General features: G+C 35.8%; 1 protein-coding gene across 1 annotated transcript; it reads right to left on the reverse strand.

The window, feature by feature from the left end:
• Positions 1-857: 857 nt before the first annotated feature.
• Positions 858-2863, reverse strand: LOC106664399 (zinc finger protein OZF-like). Its single transcript, XM_014390088.2, has one exon. It carries the CDS (start codon positions 2528-2530, stop codon positions 1058-1060), a length of 1473 nt encoding a protein of 490 aa, XP_014245574.1. The 5' UTR covers positions 2531-2863; the 3' UTR covers positions 858-1057.
• Between the last annotated feature and the right edge of the window lie 20298 nt (positions 2864-23161).

The following is a 23161-nucleotide window of genomic DNA, read 5'->3' on the forward strand; positions in this document are numbered from 1 at the left end:
AACTCTGAACTTGGTCTGCCAACTATGCTGGAGACTTCTCAAGCTGTGAGTGAAGTCCAATTCCAAATATCAATGCACATATAAATAAATCAACAAATAAATAAAACAATATATTTTTTGGAATGATCTAGCTATTGAAAATCATTTTGCAAATTTCACACAAATAATTCACTGGTGATAATATTATTAAAGAAAATGATTTAAAAAAAAAGTTTTTATTATCAAAATAAAAGATGAGAGTATTGAAATTATTCGCTTGCCTTCTCTCATCAGCATATGGTATGGTTAAAGTTATTGGTACGACAAAGTGAATCGTCATAGTACATCACACGAGTAATATCATTAATATTATATAATATAATAGCTATTTATGTGACTATAGTACAGCAATTAATTCAATATTAATATTATATTGAATTAATTGCTGTACTATAGTCACATAAATAGCTTCAAGGAGTTGTCAAAGCATATCTATAATTCAAATTCTAATCATAGTTTTTAGTCAAAATAAAAGCTAACTTCACTTACCTCACTGATTGAGAATCACAATATCTGTTTAAACAAAAACATTAGTAATTTCACATTAAAAGCAATAAAGACTTTATGATGAATTTAAGAAGACATTTGTTATGACATAACACTGTATAAACATCATTAAATTGATACCTTCACTTGTAAAAAATAATTAAATATAAAAAATCAAACAAATCTTTTATTTATATTTTGGAGTGTTGGTATGATGAGTTAATCTCCATACAAATTATTGTTTAGTAAATTAAAACACCTATACTATTAACGTTAAAATATAAATATATTAGAATAAGAAAATGAAATTTGGGTAAAATAACAATACAAGATTCATATTTAAGAAAAAAAGATTTCTTTAATTTCAATATGTATTGAATTTCAAACACTATTCAAGTAATGTAATTGTTTTCACGGCACAATCATATTCCAATAGAATCATAATTTAGTCATAATGTTTTTAGTGTAAATATGCCTATATACATAATATTAATGATACAAATGTGTTTCTTGTTAAAATATAAAATTGAATTTACTGGGAACAAGGTATATCTTGATCAACCCTTTGATCATCATCCACTATTTTTTCTGCAACGGACAAAATTAAGTTTTCACTACCGTTATTGTAATATTGCTGTGGCACAAGTGGCAAAGATCTGGAATGTATAGTCTCATGTCTACGTAGACTTGACTTTGTTAAAAACGCTTTACCACATGTGCTACACACATGGCCCCGGTCCCCTGTATGAGTCAGTATGTGGTTTTTAAGATGGGATAGAGATTTGAATGTCTTGAGGCACTGCGAACAAGGATAGGGCCTGGCTTCGGTATGGCCAGCTCTGTGCCCAGAAAGGTAAAGTTCTGAGGAAAAAGATTTGCCACATATATCACAGCGGACACACTCTGATTGCTCCTCAGTCGTTTTTGGATGTGTCGCAATGTGCACTTCGAGGTCCTCAAAAGTGTCGAAGATGGCAGAGCAGATGACACAGTTCTTTAAGCCAGATCTGGCATGACTCGTGATGTGTTTTCTTAAATTTGAAGTATCACCGAACGCCAATCCGCAAAAATCACAAGAAAAAGGCCTTGAATTTGTGTGGGTTGCAAAGTGTCTTTTCAACTCCGAAGGTCTGGAAAAGAGTTTTGTACAGTAAGAGCAGTGGTACGTTTTTGCTTGTAGTTGGTGCCCTCCATCTTTCATATGAGTCGCTATGTGCTTTTTGAGATTTGACGTATCACAGAAGGCGAGGCCGCATACAGAACAAGCAAAAGGGCGAGTACCACTGTGAGTGAGAACATGCCTGCGCAAATCTGCCGGTCTAGTGAAAGGTTTGTTACAAACTTCACAAGGGTACGATTTGAGGCCAGGCCTAGAAGCCAGTCTCAGACCTGAGTGTACCCTGTTATGGCGCACCAACTCACTCGGCTTGCTGAAAGACTTTCCACACGTATCGCATTTGTGAGGGAGGTCTCCGGAATGCTTCATCAGATGTATTCTGAGGTTGTAGGCCGAGCTGAGGCCTCCCCCACAGATATGGCAGATGAATTTGGAGGAGCAATTGTGCCGAGACGGCTCAAACAGTTCAAAAGTCTTATGGCACTCCTGACACTGGAGCTCTTTGCCCTCCTCGTCAGTTTCACTCGCAGGCCTAGACGAATCCGCACAATGAATAAACGTATGCTTCTGGAGGAGGAAAGTCGTCGGAAAATTCTGGTTGCAATAAGCGCACTGATACCCCTCGCAATGACAATCCTGCATTGAGCAGACCCGACACGTCGGTCTCTTATCCGCCGTTTCTATTAATTTCAAACAATCCAAGCATGAATCGTGGGGTGATAAGAATCCGTGCTGGTCATAAAAATCCTGACACCGTCTACAGAGGCCGGCCGGCTTAATCGAGTCAATCGATACGTTCATTTCCCGTTTTACTTCTCTTTCGTCTTCGTTGTATACAGGTTTCACGTACTCCTCCATGTGAAGAAAGCTGAGGGGAAGACCTAACATTTCAAAGCGACTTTGAAGCCTTGAAGATCTCTAAAAATCCCCCCGGGATAGTAATCAAATTCATTATTATGAAACGTACATTATTTTGGAGATTTTACGCTTTCTTCTGTGCTTTCGGTCCATCTTTTTTGGGTCGTTAGCAGTCGTCATCCGAGATCGAAATCTAGTACTGTTTAGGGGCGAGTGGTCTTAATTGTTGATTTTTCCTCCTAGGCACGTAAAAGGCCATAAATTGTACCAAAAAGTTTCTCAAAACGAACTGAAAAATAGTTTCAAACACTAAACACAACCCGTACAAAGAACTTCGATGTAAACAAACGGAGATGAGAAGGTAGTGAACGTAAGTCAAAATGGGCGCTTTCAAGCGGAACTAACCCAAACCAACATAGACGGGTACTCTAATATAAACTAAAATAAAATTCTTTAATCTATATAAATTGTACTTAATTTTCATCTTAATGAGATTTATATCAGTTTTAATAATTATATGTAGAAGATCAGGCTAATGAGTTGGAAAAGACAAACATTAGTACGTATGTGTAGAGATTAGTGACCGTTAATCGATAGTTATTCAGATATCATGAGATCACGATTAGTACCTTTGTCAAGCTTTCCACTATCGCATTCCCCGGGACGAACAATATCTAAAATAAGGTTTAATAAAATTATTATGAATTTTGCTTATTAGAAATTATTAACACACTTACACACAAGACAATCAGAGAGAGGGAGGGGAGAGAGAGAGAGANAGAGAGAGAGAGAGAGAGAGAGAGAGAGAGAGAGAGAGAGAGAGAGAGAGAGAGAGAGAGAGAGAGAGAGAGAGGGAGAGAGAGAGTGAGAGAGAAAGACTTCGATCCACTCGGACACTTCCCATCTCAACCTCTCCTTGGTCAAGCGGACCATGAAAACTAGTAAATTTAAAATTTAAATGAAGTATACCTTCACTAAAGGTGAAGGCAATTTCCTTTGTCGCCGAGAATCAAATAGATTACGCGACATTTGAGAAATGGCAAAAAAGGATCGAAAATTCAATAGGTGAGGTTGAGATGGGAAGTTGGTGTCCGAGTGGTTCGAACTCACAATAGCTCAAGTGGTAGAGCATCGGTGTATTTAGCCGATGGTCGTGGGTTCGAATCCCGCTCGTGGCACTAACTTTTTCATTCATTTTTGAACCAAAAGCTTACATAAAGATTAATTAATTGTATTGCAGCTAGCGCCAAGGTTCTTCAACCAAAGGGAAAAAAACAATAGAGAGTGAGCCCTTGAGAGTGAGTGTGGATACGGGGCGGTGTCTGCGCCTAGTCTGCAGCCAGCACTTTTTCAAAAAACAGGAAGATGTTCGACATGTCGCATGAGTTGTCTCCAGGCCTGGGCAGTGGGCTAGCTCTGCCGTCCCCGCTTCGTTCCTCCACGATCCCCTCTCTCGCTTCGGCGGTTTGCTCGATCCTCATTGCGCGGGTTGTTCGTGATAATTGAAAGACGTTATTTGGTCAATCGGACCTCGAAATATAATGGCTTTAATTTAGTGTTGAGTGCTTTATCTACTTCTTAAGAAATATATTCGCTATTATTTTATTTTAAATGTGTGGTGTTTAGTGACCGTTAGTTGATGATTATTTGGAGATCGTGAGATGTGGTCTAGTGTGACGTAGGCTTTAGAAAAACATTTTCTTTATTGTGCCAACGTTCGGAACTTTATTGAGATCATCTTCAGATAATAGAGATAGAAACGTTGGCACGATAAAGAAAATGTTTTTCTAAAACCTACGTCACACCAGACCGCAACTCACGATCTGCAGATAGTCATTAAGTAACAATCACTAAACACCACCCATTTCTAAACGAGAAGAATAAAGAATATGGGATTCTATAAACGGATTTCAACTACATATGGACACCAAGCAAAGAGTAATCTGAAGGACATCGCCAACAATGAGAAGAAATGTGTAGAGATTAGTGACCGTTAATCGATAGTTATTCAGATAACGACCGCATCTCACGATACCTGAATAACAATGAGAAGAAACTTGCATCGGATATCAATCAGAGAATTTATTTTAGGATTAATAGATGACAATCACACAACACATACAATATATATATGCGAACGGTTGTAGGTTGAGATGGAGAGTTGGCGTACGAGTGGATCGAGGTCACGATAGCTCAAGTGGTAGAGCAGCGGCGTATTTAGCCGAAGTTCGTGGGTTCGAACCCCGCTTGTGACACTGACTTGTTTATCTCAACCAATACCTTAAATACTGATTTAATTATAACATTAAACTAGATCAGGACAAACTGTAAATACTAATAATGTAAATACAATTTTAACAGAATTACAGAAAAAATACATCTTTCCCAACCAGCTAAAATTATGGATTATATAATTAGTCAAAGAACATCTGAGCTATTTATGACCATTGGGTTCCCTGCAGAGGATATATTTAATTTAGTTTAGCCTACTATTTTTATATACTTGCGTTATGGGGTTTTTAATGTATGATTTACTTTTGTCAAAGCTTATTTCGAAAAGTTGATATAAATCAACTGAGCATAAATTAATTATGGTGAAATGTCTACCAGTTCAACAAATAACATTGTACGGATACTTTAGAAAGACAATCAACCATACTAAAAATCTCTTTGCAATAAAAGTTTATCTCAAGTATAATTTGTTTTTCTGCAATCACGGTTAAAAGCGACTTGTGTACTTCGCAACATTCAGATGAAAAGGTTTATGACTTTAAAACTTCGAGAAGACGAGGCCTGCGGGAGAAAAAGGAAATATCTCGGATTAAAGAGAAGATAAGTTTTTCCAATTAAAGTCTCCTCCTCCGGACAAACTGTAACGTAAATTAGGTTAGAAAGAATAAGCAAGAAGTTGTGGATTTTATCTTCACTTAAAATGATGCATTGCTCTATTCACAGCTTGGGTCTCGTTTAAAATTATCGCTCGTGGTTTGTTAAGGTTCACAAATTAATTTTCCAAAGTTATTTCGAGTGTTGAAAAGAGGAAAAGTACTAAAATATCTCAGAATGAAATTACCGAACAGCATCTTTATTAAATTTCCCACTGTCCTCCAGTTAAAACTGTGAGGCTTTCTGTGTTAGTAAAAGGGACGGACATGCGGAGACCCTTGAGGATTATTCCATTCTGGCTTTCCATGAATTATAAAGGAGTCTTTTTGATCAAATATTTCCATTTAGGTTCTGCAGACTGATTGTGTTTGACTGAATGTTTTAGGTCCCCAGCAGCCCACGTGTCACACACAGTGGATAATCTCGCTTTGTCCCACACCGGCTGCAATCAAGAACTAACAATAGATCTTCATCTGTGCTCTCTACCCTCCTGATACGAACTATCCATATGCTCTTGCAATAAACCATAAATACTAAGTAATCATTGCGTTGGAATGAACTAATCACTTAGGTAATTATTGAGAGATTCTCTCTTGGTGTCTGCGAGAAGAAGAACCTGCAGGTTGATCGCCTCCGATCATTCTGGTCTGCATATCTTCGATGTTTTGATTCGCCAAATGTGTTTCGACTTAGGTTTCTGTGATTCTGGCTTAGGTCTGCTTTATAAGTTTGTGAATGACGGAAGGAATATCTGGAAGGTGCCTGGCTGTGGTTTTGACAGATTCAGCCTTTCTTTAGGTGATCGTCGGTTTTATTCATCTTTAATTCATAATGTATTAAATGGTGTGAATTATGTGTTGTGTACCTGCGTGCATGTGTGAATGTGTTAACATATACATATTAAATCCATTATATTTCGTATTAAATCCATTATACTATCACCTTAAATACCTCCTCCTTCCAATTGAATATTGCAGTTGTGTGTTGTCCTCCTAACCAAGATTTGTCACAACACGAATTCCTATCTTTTCTCCGATCACTTGGACCTCATTTCATTGCTGGGGGTGACTTCAACGCCAAGCACCCACAGTGGGGTTGCCGTGTTTCTAACCCACGTTCTAACCCCCAACTTCCTTAACTCTTTATCCTCAACCACTTACACTGTTATTACACCTCCAAACCCAACGTACTGGCCAACATCTACTCGTAAACTTCCTGATATATTAGATTATTTTATAACATCCGGAATCTCTTCATCCTATTAAATTTTAAATTCATTTGATTTTTCTTCTGATCATAGCCCAGTTCAATTAATCATAAATTCTGCCCCTTTCATTGTAACAAAACATCCTTGCCTAATAACTGGACCTACAGATTGGAAAAATTTCCAAACAATAATATACAAAAATGTTAACCTACACACATCTCTAAAAACTGCAGAAAAAATTGACAAAGCTGTAGACGATTTTACAAACTTAATACAGCATGCAGCATGGGTGTCAACCTTCATACCAGCACCTCGAAATAATCAACAGTTACTATTACCTCCACATATTCGGCTACTTCTAACTGAAAAGCGAAGGGCCAGGGCAATCTGGCAGCGTAACAGATATCCGAGTGACCACCGACGGATGAACCAACTCGCGAGAAACCTGAAACAAGAACTGGCCAAACTTAGGGCTGAAATGTACAAACCATATACTACTTCACTTTCCAAAACAGACAAGTCTTTGTGGTAATGCATCCGTAAGATCCTGCGATATAAGGACCACACGCCTCCTATCCGTAGTAACAACGCTTGGGCAAAATCCAATTCCGAAATTGCTAAATTGTTTTCAGAGCATCTTTCCACAATTTTCACTGCACACCATGACCATGACCATCAGCTTAACATTGAACACGACTTGAATGTCCCCTTGCAACTCTCCATATATATATTTTCCATTGCAATGGAAGTTATCTATAATTAAAATGATTCATAAGCCAAATAAACCTTCTGATCTTCCAAATTCTTATCGAACCATTAGTCTCCTTTCCTTGCCAAAATTCTAGAAAAACTACTTCTCCGACGATTACTGCCAATAATTGAAAATTCTAATATTACTCCAGATCATCAGTTTGGGTTCCGCACATTTCACTCGACAACTCAACAATTACATCGTGTTGCTGACAATATAGCCTCTTCCCTAGAACAAAAACATCATTGCTGGGGTGTTTTTCTTGATTTAGAACAGGCCTTCGATCGAGTCTGGCACTCGGGCTTGCTTTGGAAACTGAGGAACATCCTCCCTCATACGTACTATCTTATACTGAGATCTNATATATATATTTCGTGGTCCGATTGACCAAATAACTTCTTTTCATTAATTAATCTTTATGTAAGTTATTGGTTGAAATGAAAAAGTTAGTGTCACGAGCGGGATTCGAACCCACGACCTTCGGCTAAATTCGCCGCTGCTCTACCACTTGAGCAAGCAATGTTTAGCAGGAGAAGAACATTAGTTAATTTTAAAAACCCAAAATTTCAGGGCATAGAATTAAAGTTAGTGGACTCAATAAAATTCCTTGGTGTGACGCTTGACAGGAGACTTGATTGGAAAGGTCATATCACTGGTACAATGTAGGAGAAATGTCTGTAAAACATGGGGAATCAAACCATGGGTAGCCAAATGGCTATATGCTGCAATTATTCTAGCTAGATAATTGTTCGCAGCTTTAGTATGGTGGAAAGATCTAGAAAATACAGGGAATAGTAACAAATCAAGGTCATTTCAAAGACACTCAAACAAATTGCAAGGAGGAAATGGCAGAAACAGTAAACGAGTCCAAAACAACGAAAGGCCAGTACTACGCTAATATACAGCATAGCATCCAACATAAACCCTGGTACCTTAAGGTGAATAGGCCAAGAAAGTTCTTCACGACGATATTCAGGTTACGGTCTAATCATAACCAATTACCATACCACTTTGCCAAAATTGGTATTGTGGACAGCGCCGGTTGTGGATGCGAAGCGAGGACCATTGCCGATTCAAACCACGTAATCCTGGCATACACAAGAAACACGATGGACAGGGAGGTTTTGTTCTCAGAACTAAAAAAATGGGATAAAATTCCCAACAAAAATGGATATCGTACTCTCGGACACAAGAAACATCCCGGTTCTCGATGCACTCGTAGCCTTTATAAATAAGAACAATATAGATTTTCGACGACATGAAGTACATACGACAGGAACGAATAAAAAATTAGTTTGACTCGTTCGTGGCTTGGGGTAGCCCGGGGACGCGTGGGTTTGGGTGGTGCTGGACTGTGGGGTTGGGTGCCATAAGCGGCTTGGGCGTGTTTTGCCCCGGATTCCATGGGGATGTGGTCTTTTCCATGGTGTTGTAAATGGTTTTATCCACATCCCCGAAAATGGAAACCGTATTTTAGGGCCCTAAAAAGAAATAAATAAGTATGAGTGCTCGTCCCCTTGGCAGGCTTGGGCATTCTCCCGCTTTCCGGCTGCAAAAACTTCCCACTTCAATATACCTTTCAAATTTTCCCTCCTTTTTTGCCATTATACATATTTCAATGTTAGTGAATCATGGATCACCGTTTTAGTATTCATGCGATCTGTTGAGAAATTCAAAATTTGTTTGTTGTTCAAATTGTGTATTATAAATCATCATTTCAAAGAATATTTAGACCAATATAGTCAAAAACACTACTGAACACGATGAGATAAAAAGAAAACCAAAGACAATACGTTTCACTTTATCCATTTATAAGAGCAGATGATGTAATCTACTTAAAACTTTTCTGTCAAGAATCGTTTTTTTTTTTGCAGCAGTTACTAGTAAAGCCCTTCAGGGGATTAAGCCCGGGTTAAAAACTTGCTTACGAATCGCATTTCCCGTTTGGGGAATATACGCTGAGGCAGTAGGCTTCGACCCGGGCAATATCTGGGGTGCAATCTACCCTCTCGCTCCACCGTTTTCTCATTCGACCCCGTCCGCTCACACTCCCTCACTCTCACTCACATAGCGGCTAATTGTTAAAACACACTCACCGTATCATGCACGTTCCACCACTATCTACCTTAATACCTTCTAAACAATAGCGTAAAAACACTCCGCTATCTAAACAACCGCCCGTTAAGCTTGATAGGCTATACTGTAATTAATTCCGGGAGCGCTTTGTACTCTAAACCGACAGTCAGTTACCGATATTCAAATTATTTCTTGCCGCAAAAAATTACAATTCAAGGAAAATTGGATGTAACGAAGAAGCGGTTCAATTTGAATCAATGTAATCCTGGCACAACTCTGTTTAAAAACCCATGATATTTAGGGGTCTGATTGACCAAATTACTTCTTTCAGTTAATTAACATTTTCCATTTCAACCAAAATCTGTTTAAAAACGTTAACTAGGTTTACTGCATCGATGCCTTCCGATCTTATAAGAAATTGTTATTTTTGAAAACGTAAAAAGTCCTAATTTTTATTTATTTTTCAATTTTTTTCGTATTATGAATAAATGATTATTTGGAGATCGTGAGATGCGTTCTGATGTGACGTAGGTTTTAGAAAAACATTTTTTTTTTATCGTGTCAACGTTTCGATCTTCATTGAGATCATCTTCAGGGGCTGGGACTTATGAACATTGTTTAAATTATTCAAATACATGTAGGATGTGAAAAAATGAATTTATACAATGCTAAAAAATTTTAGATTAAAAAATGAATTTATACAATGCTAGAAAATTTTAGATTAAAAAAATGAATTTATACAACGCTAGAAAATTTTAGATTAAAAAAATGAATTCATACAATGATAGAAAATTTTAGATTAAAAAAATGAATTCATACAATGATAGAAAATTTTAGATTAAAAAAATGAATTTATACAACGCTAGAAAATTTTAGATTAAAAAAATGAATTCATACAATGATAGAAAATTTTAGATTAAAAAAATGAATTTATACAATGCTAGAAAATTTTAGATTAAAAAAAATGAATTCATACAATGCTAGAAAATTTTAGATTAAAAAAATGAATTTATACAACGCTAGAAAATTTTAGATTCAATCAAATCTCTCAACACGACAGACAAGAATGACACATCTACACGGAAAAGAAACACTGAGTGAATCTAAAATTTTCTAGCATTGTATAAATTCATTTTTTAATCTAAAATTTTGTAGCATTGTATGCATTTATTTTTTTAATCTACAATTTTCTAACATTGTTTAAATTCATTTTTTTTTGCCCCAACGAAAATGAACAGTTATTTTGAATTGTTTTCTGCATGTAGGCCCGAGAGGTTCCATTTGGTTCCTAATGAGAGCAAGTACGAACGAAATCTCAAAACATTTTATTAAAAAGTCTAGCATTGGCTATTTGAGTGTGAGGCTAAAAACAAAAACAAAAATTAGCACCTACTATTTAAAAAGAAAGACTCTTAGTTAGAGCTGTCATTTGAAAGATCCTTGCTGTATACCCTACGCATTACTAAGATGTGGAAAATATTTGATTTACCAGTACAATTACTTAACCAACAATAATTATTTGTTCATAAAAAATAAATTCATAAAAATTAACATGGTAAATTAAAATTGATCTAAATAATATTCTCTTAAAAAGTATAAGTAAAGTATAAAAATCCACTTCTAAAATATAAGGAGATCAGGTTGCTACAAAAGCGAAAACTGTGAAAAGGAAATCTTCACAGAGAACTATAAAAACAAGAACCTTCGCTTCGGAATCCTCGCATTCGCACTCCATTCTCAAATAATTGATGCATTTCAATAAGAAAAGATTTTCTTTAGTATTCCACCACTACTTCTACTTTATATGATTTGATGATGATGATACATTATAATGCGAATGTATCATTTTTAACCCATAGTTTATAAATTATGCAATTGCTATCAACTTATTCATAATGTGTGATGTCTAGTGACCGTTAGTTAATGATAATGTGGAGATCGTGAGATGCGGCCTGGTGTGACGTAGGTTTTAGAAAAACATTTTCTTTATCGTGCCAACGTTTCGATCATTATTGAGATCATCTTCAGGGCCTGGTATTTATAAATATTGTTTGAATTTTACAAATACATGTCATGTGTCAACACCCAATAATGACAGATCTACGTAGAAAACAAACACTTTGAGTGAGTACAAATACTTTGATTGAATCTAAAATTTCTCGCATAGTATAAATTCATTTTTTTACATCCTACATTGTATAAATTCATTTTTTTAACCTAAAATATTCTAGCATTGTATAAATTCACTGTTTTAATCTAATATTTTCTAGCATCGTATAAATTCATTTTGTTAATCTAAAATTTTCTAGCATTGTATAAATTCATTTTTTCAATCTAAAATTTTCTAGCATTGTATAAATTCATTTTTTTAATCTAAAATTTTCTAGTAATGTATAAATTAACTTATTTCACATCCTATATGTATTTGTAAAACTTAAGCAATGTTTATAAATCTCAGGTCCTGGAGATGATCTCAATAAAGATCGAAACGTTGTTACGAGAAAGAAAATGTTTTTCTAAAACCTACGTCATACCAGACCGATCTCACGGTCTCCGAATAATCATATTTAATTTTTTTTGTTTGTCGATATGATTTCCATCTCTATTAAAAACCCCCGAAAAGGTTAAGGTATTTTCCTGATATGTTGTCTTTCAGATGTAGGGTCAGGGTGCAGTAGAAAAGTAGTCTGACATTGCAATATATAGTGTGTATTGAGGCAGGTAAAGGCGTTTCTCAGGGGGTACTTATCAATCTCTTCAGCAACTCATCTCAACGACCTCCAGTGTTTCCTTTCTGTAGATGCGCTTGGTTTCGTCATTTGGGCATTTGTAAGCCCCTCTTTACCCTTTTCAGAAGGACGTATTTTTCTCCCCTTTTTTCATAAATTTTTTGAATAAATTTGCAATGAAACAGCCTTAGTGACTTACCGGCTGTGCTTGAGCTGAATTGTGACATTTTGGTGGGGTGCCTTTCGCCTTGTTGCATCTGCTGTCATGTGATCTTCCGCACGTTTCACACATATTGCGGAGAGGGTGCAATTTTTGTGTATTTCAAAATCTCTAGCTTTTTCTGCCCTGAGTAATTAGTTTAATGCAAATAAAACAAGATGTTTTAATTGAATTTACATTAAAAATCTTACAATGATTTTTGTAATTATAATTCTATTGCATAATTAATGCATTTTAAATTTAAGTAAATTTTAATTTTGTTTAAGTATCTTGGTTTGAAAATTGCCGTAGTGTTAATTGTATTATATTCTTGTTGTCTTTAGAAATATGTTTTAATAAAACTGAGGGTTCAACATTTAACCAGTGTTGCATATATATCAATCTACATAAAATTATTATTATGTATCCATGTTTCATGTAATGCAAGGTTGGAAACAACAAAACAATTCAATATTATTGCGTATTTTTGGACTTTTTCGTTTAACTTGGGCCGAGATCAAATTCACCTCTAAAAATACAATACAAATAAAGACGCAGGACGAGTCCTTTCTATCGCTAAAAAGCGGGCCTGTAGTGCAGTGGAAAACAAAAGAGATGCGTACACAAGATGTATATTTGTGATTCAGGCCGCTATCTCTGTTTGCTTCTATTCGTGCTCTTTTATTGGATTTCGGCATGTTGCCTCCAGCGAAAAAGTGCTATTTCAATAAAAGAACGTCTGATCCTGACCTAGGAGCCGGCCTAAATATACCCTGATATTTGACCCGGACACATGCTGACACCCATATCAACACCAAAGCAACACATTTTTTTCTCGAAACAAATGCATTCCGTTTCCACGAGTTCCTCGCTCTCTTCACTAAACACGCGAATACGCCCAATTTGCAATCGTCTTTAATATCCTAATATCATCACTCATCAGAATATCCAACAGCGGTTATACTCGCTCGTGGTCAATAGATAGCTTGTTATGCTATATTACATAACCAGGAAGATATATTTTTTAAACAAGAAAATTTACAACAGCACACTGATTGTGAGTCCCGTACTATGTTATTATTAGGGCTGTGATTTATATGCAAAAAAACAGACAAATATGCGCTTATACAGGGTGAATTGCTACTCGTGCTACAAACTTCTCCAGTAGATTCTTCACCCTAAAATGAACAAAAAAGTTCATATTGTCCATGGTCCGATTCTCAACCATTTCAGAGTAATTTCGCTTTTTATCGATTTTGAAAGATATCACGTCCTGGCGTCGGAAAATCGTGATATCTTTTAATCTAAACATTTCTCTGAAAATCTAATAGCACCGTTGAAATTCCCGTTAATTTTTCAATAAGAAGATGACGGTGGCAAAATGTTTGGGCTAATTTTTTGTGTTTTATTTCAGCCAGAACTACAAAAAGAGTGGAAAATTGTGTAAATCGGAAAGTGTATAAAGTAATCCAGAGTTTCTAATTTTAGTCTCAGAAGGCAGCAAATTTGAGGAAAACTACCTGATTTAATAACGCTTCCAACGCACTCGTCATTTTCTTATTTAGTGGTTGTGAGACCAAGATGTTGATGACAAAAAGAGAAAAAATGGTGGTTCAAGGATTGCTAATGTTTGAGAGTGACTTGCTACTCGTGCTACAAACTTCACCAGTAGATTCTTGACCCTAAAATGAACAAAAAAGTTCATATTGACCATGGTCCGATTCTCAACCATTTCAGAGTAATTTCGCTTTTTATCGATTTTGAAAGATATCACGTCCTGGCGTCGGAAAATCGTGATATCTTTTAATCTAAACATTTCTCTTAAAATCTATAAGCACCGTTGAAATCCCCGTTAATTTTTCAATAAGAAGATGAAGGTGGCAAAACGTTTGGGTCTTTCTTCCTTGACCTTCTAGCTGTTTGTAAACTTCTTAAGCATTACATACTAAATGGGCATTAAATTAAATTAAAAAATTTCAATGGAATTATGATTTTGATTCTCTCTAAAAATTAACGGGGATTTCAACGGTGCTTATAGATTTTAAGAGAAATGTTTAGATTAAAAGATATCACGATTTTCCGACGCCAGGACGTGATATCTTTCAAAATCGATAAAAAGCGAAATTACTCTGAAATGGTTGAGAATCGGACCATGGACAATATTAACTTTTTTGTTCATTTTAGGGTGAAGAATCTACTGGAGAAGTTTGTAGCACGAGTAGCAATTCACCCTGTATGTAAATGTTCTTGGAAAAAAATGCAATTTAAAACTGAAAATATGTGAAAACTACCATGAGAAAAGGGAAACCTCAAATTAAAGCACATTTTTGTATTGAAAAGAGAAACAGTTTCAAGAGGAACATCACATGGCGAATATTAAAAAAACAAAAACGCATTTTAAAAAAAATTTAAATTTAAAAAATCCGTCTTCTTATCCATCGAGACTCAGATCAGTCCATTTTCATTTTAAAATTGTATTGTATATAAGATCCAGGTGAGATTTCTTGAGGGTAGATTCGTGGGGAATGGTTTTTTCCCTATGTATTTCTCACAAAAAAACAACCTTGAATTCAGGATGACTTAGTTTACGGATAGGTACGGCAGCTCTAACTAAAGCACGACATAAATCGGTATCGAACCCGGACTTTCCGGACCCAGCACTTGTGGCAGCTTGTGTCACAAAAGTTTGTTGAAAGTTAGACTTCCTACCTTTGTTTTCCATGTGTTTTGCTGTCTTTATGTGCTGTGTTACCAACAAAACGTGTAGCTGTTGATACAGGTGTATCACAACAAACAGAGTATAAAACGTTTCCACCTCCCTTAAAAGTCTCACTTGAAAACTCACGCACATACTTTTGAACAAGATCTTTCGTCTTTGCGGTGACTTTCGGCATTTTAGGAGTAGTCAGTTCACAACACACAAATAATGTTTCACGATGGAAAACGCATGAAAGACTGGGTAAAGCTGAGAAGGATGATGGTAGGGAAAGAAGAGAACTGAGGTCGTTATATTTCCGTAAATCCAATTAAACTATTCTAAGAGAACATTTACAGCGGTACAAACACTATTCCTTTCTCCATTTTTTCCAAGAGAAGCAAAGGCACCCGAAAGTTTGCAGAAAGCGGTGGAGCAGCAGCTCAAGCTCTTTTTCGGAGAATTTTTTTTGCCTGCTCAGAAACATTAAAATTTGACGTGCCAATTACCCATATGCCGGATATGTAAAAAAATATGCAATTACAACCCACTTATGCAAAAAATGCATTTATGGCAATATATCTGTTGACTTTCGTGCCCGAAGAAATGGTCTAAGTGGACGTCCTTGCTTCACACTACTACATACAGCAAACTTTTCCGTTTGGCCTTCTTTAATCCATACTGATACCATTACTCACGAGTAGAAATTACGAAGGAAACCGACAAACTTTGATTTATTTTGATTTACTTTGTCACAAGCAGATCTCAAATTCACAAAAAAATCATATGCCTTCCCGCGTGTTTGCGACAGGTTAAGCTTATTATGCTTGTCAAAGTGAAGATGGTGTCCACAGTTGAATATCCCTCGTGAAACAGAATTGACAATCAGTCTGGATCTTATTTTGTTCCATTTGCACTATATGTGCACAAGCATGCAGGAGAGGAAGGAAAGACAACCCTATGTAATTTGTTGGTATGTCATTTTTATACAGAGGGAAGATCTCTTCTTCTTTAAAAGGAGCAAAACTAGACCCGTATAATATTTATGTGATTGTAGAAACTAAGAAACCACTGGAACTCGGATTATAGTTGAAAGGAAGCTACTCTCATCCAATTTTAAAAAGCCAGCAAGCAAACAGGACAGAGGATTTTCTAGCGCTCTCAGACATATTGTAATGAAGGTATGTGGTATCTTTTATTCGGACACTGCCGAATGGGACAATAATAAAAATAATATTCAGCAGACCATTGCTGCGCAGTGGAAATAATACAAATAAAAACGAAATCCGAATTACAACAAAAATTTATATTCCTTTTTAAAAAATAAACAAACAAATTCAAAATTTTGAAATAAAATATAAAAAAATCTCAATCAAAATAATCATACAAAAAAAATTAAAATATTTTCTTTTGCCAACCTGTTAACGTTAGTTATATGAAGTAGACGACTGCCTTCAAGCTACTACACGTTATGGCGAAAGCAGCGCTAGTTTTTCTAACTATTTGTTTGGCTAATGAACTATTTATATTTTTATATAATACAAATCGAAATAACAAAATTTTCTTGACTGAACAATTTAAACAAATATAAAATACGATTTTTTTTCTAAATAAATTATTGTTTGTTTGAAATAAGGTTTACTTAATTGTTAATAATAATAATTTAACTTGAAAATTACAACATAACAAAAAGATAAACAAAAAGTCAATTAAATAAAAATTGTCGTGATTTTCATGACAATATTAAGTAAGTTTTCATCAAGCGAAAGTTACTTATAAAATAGGATTCTGGATGACTTATGGGCCTTTGCAAGACATTTATCAATGTGTACTGTGGATACATTGCGTGAGTTTTGTAAACAAAACTGGCCAATAGAAGGCCAGAGAAGACAATTTCCATTTCTTCTGGCAGAATTTAGATTGACACACTTAAGTCTGTTCACATTAAGAAGAGAATATAAAATCGCCTCATTAAATAATCCTCAGTGCTTCAACTTAGCAAACTTTGTTAAAGAAGCTGGGATTTACAGTAAAGAATTGATTTTAACTATTAAAGAAATTTTTATTTCATTTGATATTATATTTAATTGATCTTTTTCCCCAAGAAGTTACTAATGAAATGCCTTACACAAATGGTTAAAATTTAGTAAGAATAATAGTTTCATGTGTTTGTTTATTAAAAAATATATTTAAAAAAACTTTTTTCCCGATTTTCGGCAGGCGGTTGTTAACCATAGACGTAGTGTGCTTTTATTTATTTTTATATTTACAGTTGTAACTCATTATAAAATTTAATAAAGTTTTCATTTCATTTCACTGAAACTTGGGACAAGCAAATTTGTGGAACTCGAAAGGAATATTGTCATTACCGGGATGTTTATTATTCTTAACTGTGGAAAGCACCTTTGTAAGCTCGCAAAGGGTATCCAGGAGGGGGTGAAGTGATGAAAGGATTCACAAAATGCAATTGAGCATCAGACTTTGTTCCACTCAAGTCAAAGTGTACCACCCAATCAGAAGGTGGTATTGCAGCGTGGCAAACAGGAAGATATTATTTAAAGGTTGTTCAACCTCCTAGAATTGTTTGCAATCTTACAATTTTAAAGTTGCCAGTGAGATTTGTAAAAAAGGATTCTACTTTTCAGTAATTAACTTGGAATATATCTTGTTGGTTGCAATAACTTCACAGACCATTCCCTAGTTTACATTCCCAGTCGTACCATGGTTTCTTCGCATTAGAACACGACTCAGACCATTTAAGAGTGCTTGTAAATAAATCAACTGTCTATTTGACATCCTCACTGCAGGGCTGGGTAATGCATAATTTCGTTTTTAATTTTTATTATAAATCACTGCTGGTATAAATTAAATGGAAAAAGCATATTGCTCAAACTATGTAATGCTGTTAAATAAATTATATCTATCTACCTAATAAGATTTGTTGGTAAATACCCGACGATTTTCTACTGTTGCGACGAATCAATTATTTTTTCAGGACTACGTTAAGTTTCACTTGTGTCGCACACTATTTTTAAATTGCTTTAGCATAACATGGAATGATCTTGATGGTAGTGATTAATCGAATAATCCAGATTCCTATTTGAACGACGTCAAACGGCTCTTTCGACCCTCGGTCCCGGCATCTGTCGGCATAACTCCGGCCGGGAACACAAGATTAGCTAAACCGTGATATTAGCGAGTCCCTCTATAAATTTAACGGATAGAATTGTTATCCGACAATTGGAGGCGAGCCCACAATTGGCATGCTCTTCTCGTTCCGAGGCTTGTTAATGTGAGTAATGTTCATCCCTAAGTGCGCATGGACCGACATCCGTCCGGAATTTGTTCGTTTAACTGTATCTAATCGTCCCCATTATTTGGTGGGTTGATTGACGTCAATTCGCTATTTACGTCCGTCGGGGGTTAGCGGTTCACTACACAGGTAATTTCCTTCCAGTTCCGCAGGGAAAAAGGCCTAGTCGATTACACAATCCATTATTAATGATAACCATGCAGACCGGCAACAAATAACTCTTTGTTGACATGATTCCTACTTACCTGTTTCCGTTTAGAATTTTTTCGATTTCCGAAATAGTGATACTTTGATTTTATAAAATCTCGATTTTGTTTAAAATTTTTCGATCGAAACATTTCCTATGCAATACAATTGTTCGTAAGTGTAATTAAGCAGTTTACGATTATCCTGGTCTATCAATCCTTGCTGATTGGGTGACTGTATGAACTCTCCTTATAACAACCTCATGAATATATCATATTTCATCATCGTATACATATTTTCATCAACGATGGTTTGAACTAAAATTTCATAAAACAAGGTCAGCCAATACTGACCATTATTAACCATTGGACAACTATTGAAAAATTGATGTCTACCTTACTATTTGTATTGGACATAGAAAATATGTGGTGTAGTATAAATATAATTAAATGTATATAATTAACAATTAATTATTCTTTTTATGTAAGGTCTTGGATGAGATGAAAAGTCAGTGTCACGAGCAGGACTCGAACCCACGACCTTCGGCTAAATACGCCGCTGCTCTAACCACTTGAGCTATCGTGACTTCGATCCACTCGGACACCAACTCCCCAGTTCAACTACGTTCGTTGCTGTTGTTTAATGCCAGTGTTACATCTTTCGCAAATGCCGACTCGGCCAGTGAGCTATTACGCTTTCTTGCCTAGCTTCCTCCAGTTTATCACCGCAGTCTCCTTTGAGATTCCGACTGCACTCGCTGGCAACAAAGGATCAGGGTTGCGCTCGTTGTGAGACTTAACCCAACATTTCACCACACAAGTTGACCACAGCCGTGCAGCATCTGTCTCAGAATTTCTAAAAGTACATGAACATCTCTGGTTACCTACTCTTGATATCCAGAGTAGTAAAGTTCTTTCGCGTTGCATTGAATTAAATGCTGTACCGCTTCTGACCGGACCCCACGTCAATTAATTTGAGTTGCGGTCCCGTATACTCCCAGGCGGTCGATTTTACCCGTTTGCTCCGGAAGCCTAGTTCAAAAATATAACCTTCAAATCGGCAGCGTTTACAACGGGACTACCAGGGTATCTCATCCTATTTGCTCTCCCCTACCCTTTCGCACATGTCAGTCTTTGTCCTGGGAGGAGGATTTCACATCCAACTTAATTAACCGTCTGCCTTCCCTCGCACGCGCAGTAATTCTGATTAACGCTCCTATAGGCACGAAGATAGCCGGTGATTCTTCTGTCACTAATGTCAATTGCTAAAGATATTAATCTTAACACCCTACTTAATGACTGAAAGTACATTACAATCCGCAGGCCATCTTTATATACGCGAAAGCTTAAAACTAGTTGGAGGAATTAAGGCATGAAATCAGTGGATTAACATCGAGACACGCAGCGCAGGCTACAACAAGGGCCGGATATAGAGAAAATATAGCTATAACTGCTGTTAATTTCAACTCATCGGAAGCCTTGCAAATTGGATGCGTTCATATAGTGCGTAGTCATTGCCCCTTCAGTATGAACATATCGAGGAACCTTTCCAACACTTAAACTAGACAGACTCTTCGATGAGTTTCCAGCCGTAAAAGTATCGCTGACTTTCTGGAGTCTATATTTTTGGTAATGAGGTGCTTACTGAACTCAGGTGTCAAACGATACTCTGCTTATTTGTACTGGTATTCATTGAGCGCCATAAGGATATCCCCGCGTTGATGCGTCAGTCAGGCGTTGGGGGGAAAGGGACACCTACCACAGTGACAACCACTATATCAGCTAAGGGCGCGGACTCCCAGCGCACTTCTATCATCGTCAACAAGTTTGACCACATTCACTCCCCCAGAGCACCGATATTCCTCGGGCTGGTTTAAAACCCCCATTCATGCTAATAAATATGTACTTTTTTAATTGTCACAATCGACGTATCCATAGTAGGAAAAACAGGAAAATTATTAAGCAAATGTTCCTGAACATGCTTTATAAATTGAGAATTACTACCAAAAGTGTCAGATTGAAGTGTTATAAAAACGTATAAAGGAACAATTAAGAATTCAGAAAGTTACGGCCAAATACCGTACTCTGTCATGCAAATCGTCTTGAGTAAAGTTCCATTGTGAATCCACCTCCAGTGGTAGAAGCTGCTAAACGTAACAGTTGAAGCTGAAAGAAATCCAATTTGTTTCCCCCTTTTTCATTTCCAGGTCCACAATCTTAAAATCGAGGGAGGCGGAATAATAATAATAAAAATAATAATGATGAAAAGGATTGTTTTCTTTTTATATTTCACTTTTAAAAGAACAGAATTTTTTTCGTGAGTTACGCTTTCATGAAATCAAAGTATCTACACTATATAACATTTCTTATTCCTACATGATATCAGGTATATTGGTGAAGTTTAAAGACTTCTCTAGGTGACTACCGTTACTAACATAATGAAAAATCCTTTAAACAATAATTGTGATATGAAGTTAGGGAAATGTTTAACAATTAAATATTGCGAATACAAAAGGTCAACAATTCGTGTAATGTACAATACAAACTGTTAAATGTGTCGCATGAATGTTAAATAATTGTTTATTTAATTATAAACGAGAGTTACCATTTTCATGCAAACTTTCTAGAATTTTCATTTAATAAATATTGTGTTGAGTTCTGCAAGCATAAGAATCTGATACCAATCGGACTTCTCGCTGGCTCTGACTGTTAGATACGTTTCAGCATTTGGCCTCCTTTAAGCGTGAAAAATACCCGATGCAACGTTATGCGACGCTACCCGATGCTACCCGACGCCTTGTCACGGTTTGGTAGGGTGTGCGCATCTATACGACGTCAGCGCACGTCACATACAGTCACACAACGTGCATCACAATAATCACTATCACAATCGCAAAGCCTCTTTTGTTCTTAATGCACTATTTTGAGCAAACCCATGTAATAAATTGTTGGTTAAATTTTATGAGCTTAACCATATAATAAATTGTTTATTAAACTTAATTGTTTTAAATAAAGTTATTCCGGTGTTTTGATCAATTTTCTGCCTAACCATTATTAGTAAATAATTTTTGTAAAAACTTATGAATTTTTGATCTCGTTTAATTTGGTTTACATTAAAATACGGTTGTTGTAATTAATATAACGACAATAATATATGTAGTTTGAATAAAAATATGAGTGTCCGGTTCTTTTGTCTTCGACTGTACTCGATGCTACCCGACGAAAAGCGGGACAGTGGGGATCGCATAGGGTAGCTTTGCATAACATCGGGCAGATATGCACGAGGGTAATGCAATCTTATGGAAAAATGTACTTTTGATTTGCGTCGGGTAGATTCACATAGCGTTGCATTGGGTAAGTGTGTTCCCGGCTTTAATGATCTGCGCAATATTTTGCCACTTGTGTCCTTTCATAAGTTGATTGTTTTATTTTCGTACTGATATGAATTTTGTAAAGGGCGTTAATTCAAGGTTTCTTTTCTCTACTTTCTCTCCGATATTGTGTTTGTAATTTCGTTTTATGATCAAGTTGTGCTGTTTGTCAAATGCTAAGACGAGTAATAAGTAAGAGTAAATTGCTTAATAATAAACAATACAACCTGTAACATCGTGGTGCTAAATATTTTTTTTTACAAAATTATAATATTGCTCGGAAAAATTAAGGTTATTATTGCTTCCGAACTGAATTTGCAAATGGCACTTGAAAGCGCACTAATCGGATCAAATATCGAATTGGGATTTTGCGATTGTGAAACCATCTCCCACATGAAACTCGTTTTGGTCTTTGGGAGAGGGAAAATTGCAATTTCATCTCGGATTAGTTGCACCACAATGCTGTAAACAATGAGGATATCGCTTGCCGGGGGCTATTTGTGGCCGGCTAAGCATCGTCACCATTAGGGCTAGTTTACCAAAGTGGACCTAATCACCACAGTATTTCATCGTTTCTTTGTTATCAACTCTACACCCTGATTTACTAGCTCACGTCAAAAGTTAACATTACTCAAGCTCATGTGTGACTTTATCTAAGATAACCTAAATTGGATTTATTCTCTGGTCTTTAAAAAAATAATGCAATTTATTACATCAAGGCCCATTTCTTTAACTTTATATTAGTATTAATTATATAATTTAAGCAAGAAGAAAAGTAATTAATCTTCCCATTAATCAAGCAGTGTATTTCACTTACATTCGACTTTTTTTAATTCTCCCCAAAAATATTAAATTTCATGAATGAATTAATAATGAATAAATTTTTATTTGTACATGTACAATATATAAAATAATTTTAGAATGTAGGGAAAATGACGTTTCACTATGGTTTCCTATTATCAACAACTAATCATTTTTATATACAAAGAGGTAAGAGAAATTCCATAGTAATTAGTGGGAAAAAATTTATGTTCAAAAAACCACATGCAGAGGATGAAGTCTATATATAAAATTAAATAAATACATATAAAAGGTATGGATGAGAATTAAACAAATAAATCATTAAATACATCAATAAATATATAATTATTCTTTTAACTATGGATTTGATAACTATGACAAGTTTATAAACCAGGTATATTGTGTTTGATCCTCTCATGTTTCAAATTTGCATATGTTGGATATGCAC

The sequence above is a fragment of the Cimex lectularius genome, unplaced genomic scaffold (genome assembly GCF_000648675.2).
Source record: "Cimex lectularius strain Harlan isolate CLEC.00 unplaced genomic scaffold, Clec_2.1 scaffold98, whole genome shotgun sequence".
NCBI lineage: Eukaryota > Metazoa > Arthropoda > Insecta > Hemiptera > Cimicidae > Cimex > Cimex lectularius.

What these genes read in the sequence shown, in the direction of transcription:
- LOC106664399 (XM_014390088.2), bottom strand. Translation starts at nt 2,530, where the DNA reads ATGTTAGGTCTTCCCCTCAGCTTTCTTCACATGGAGGAGTACGTGAAA.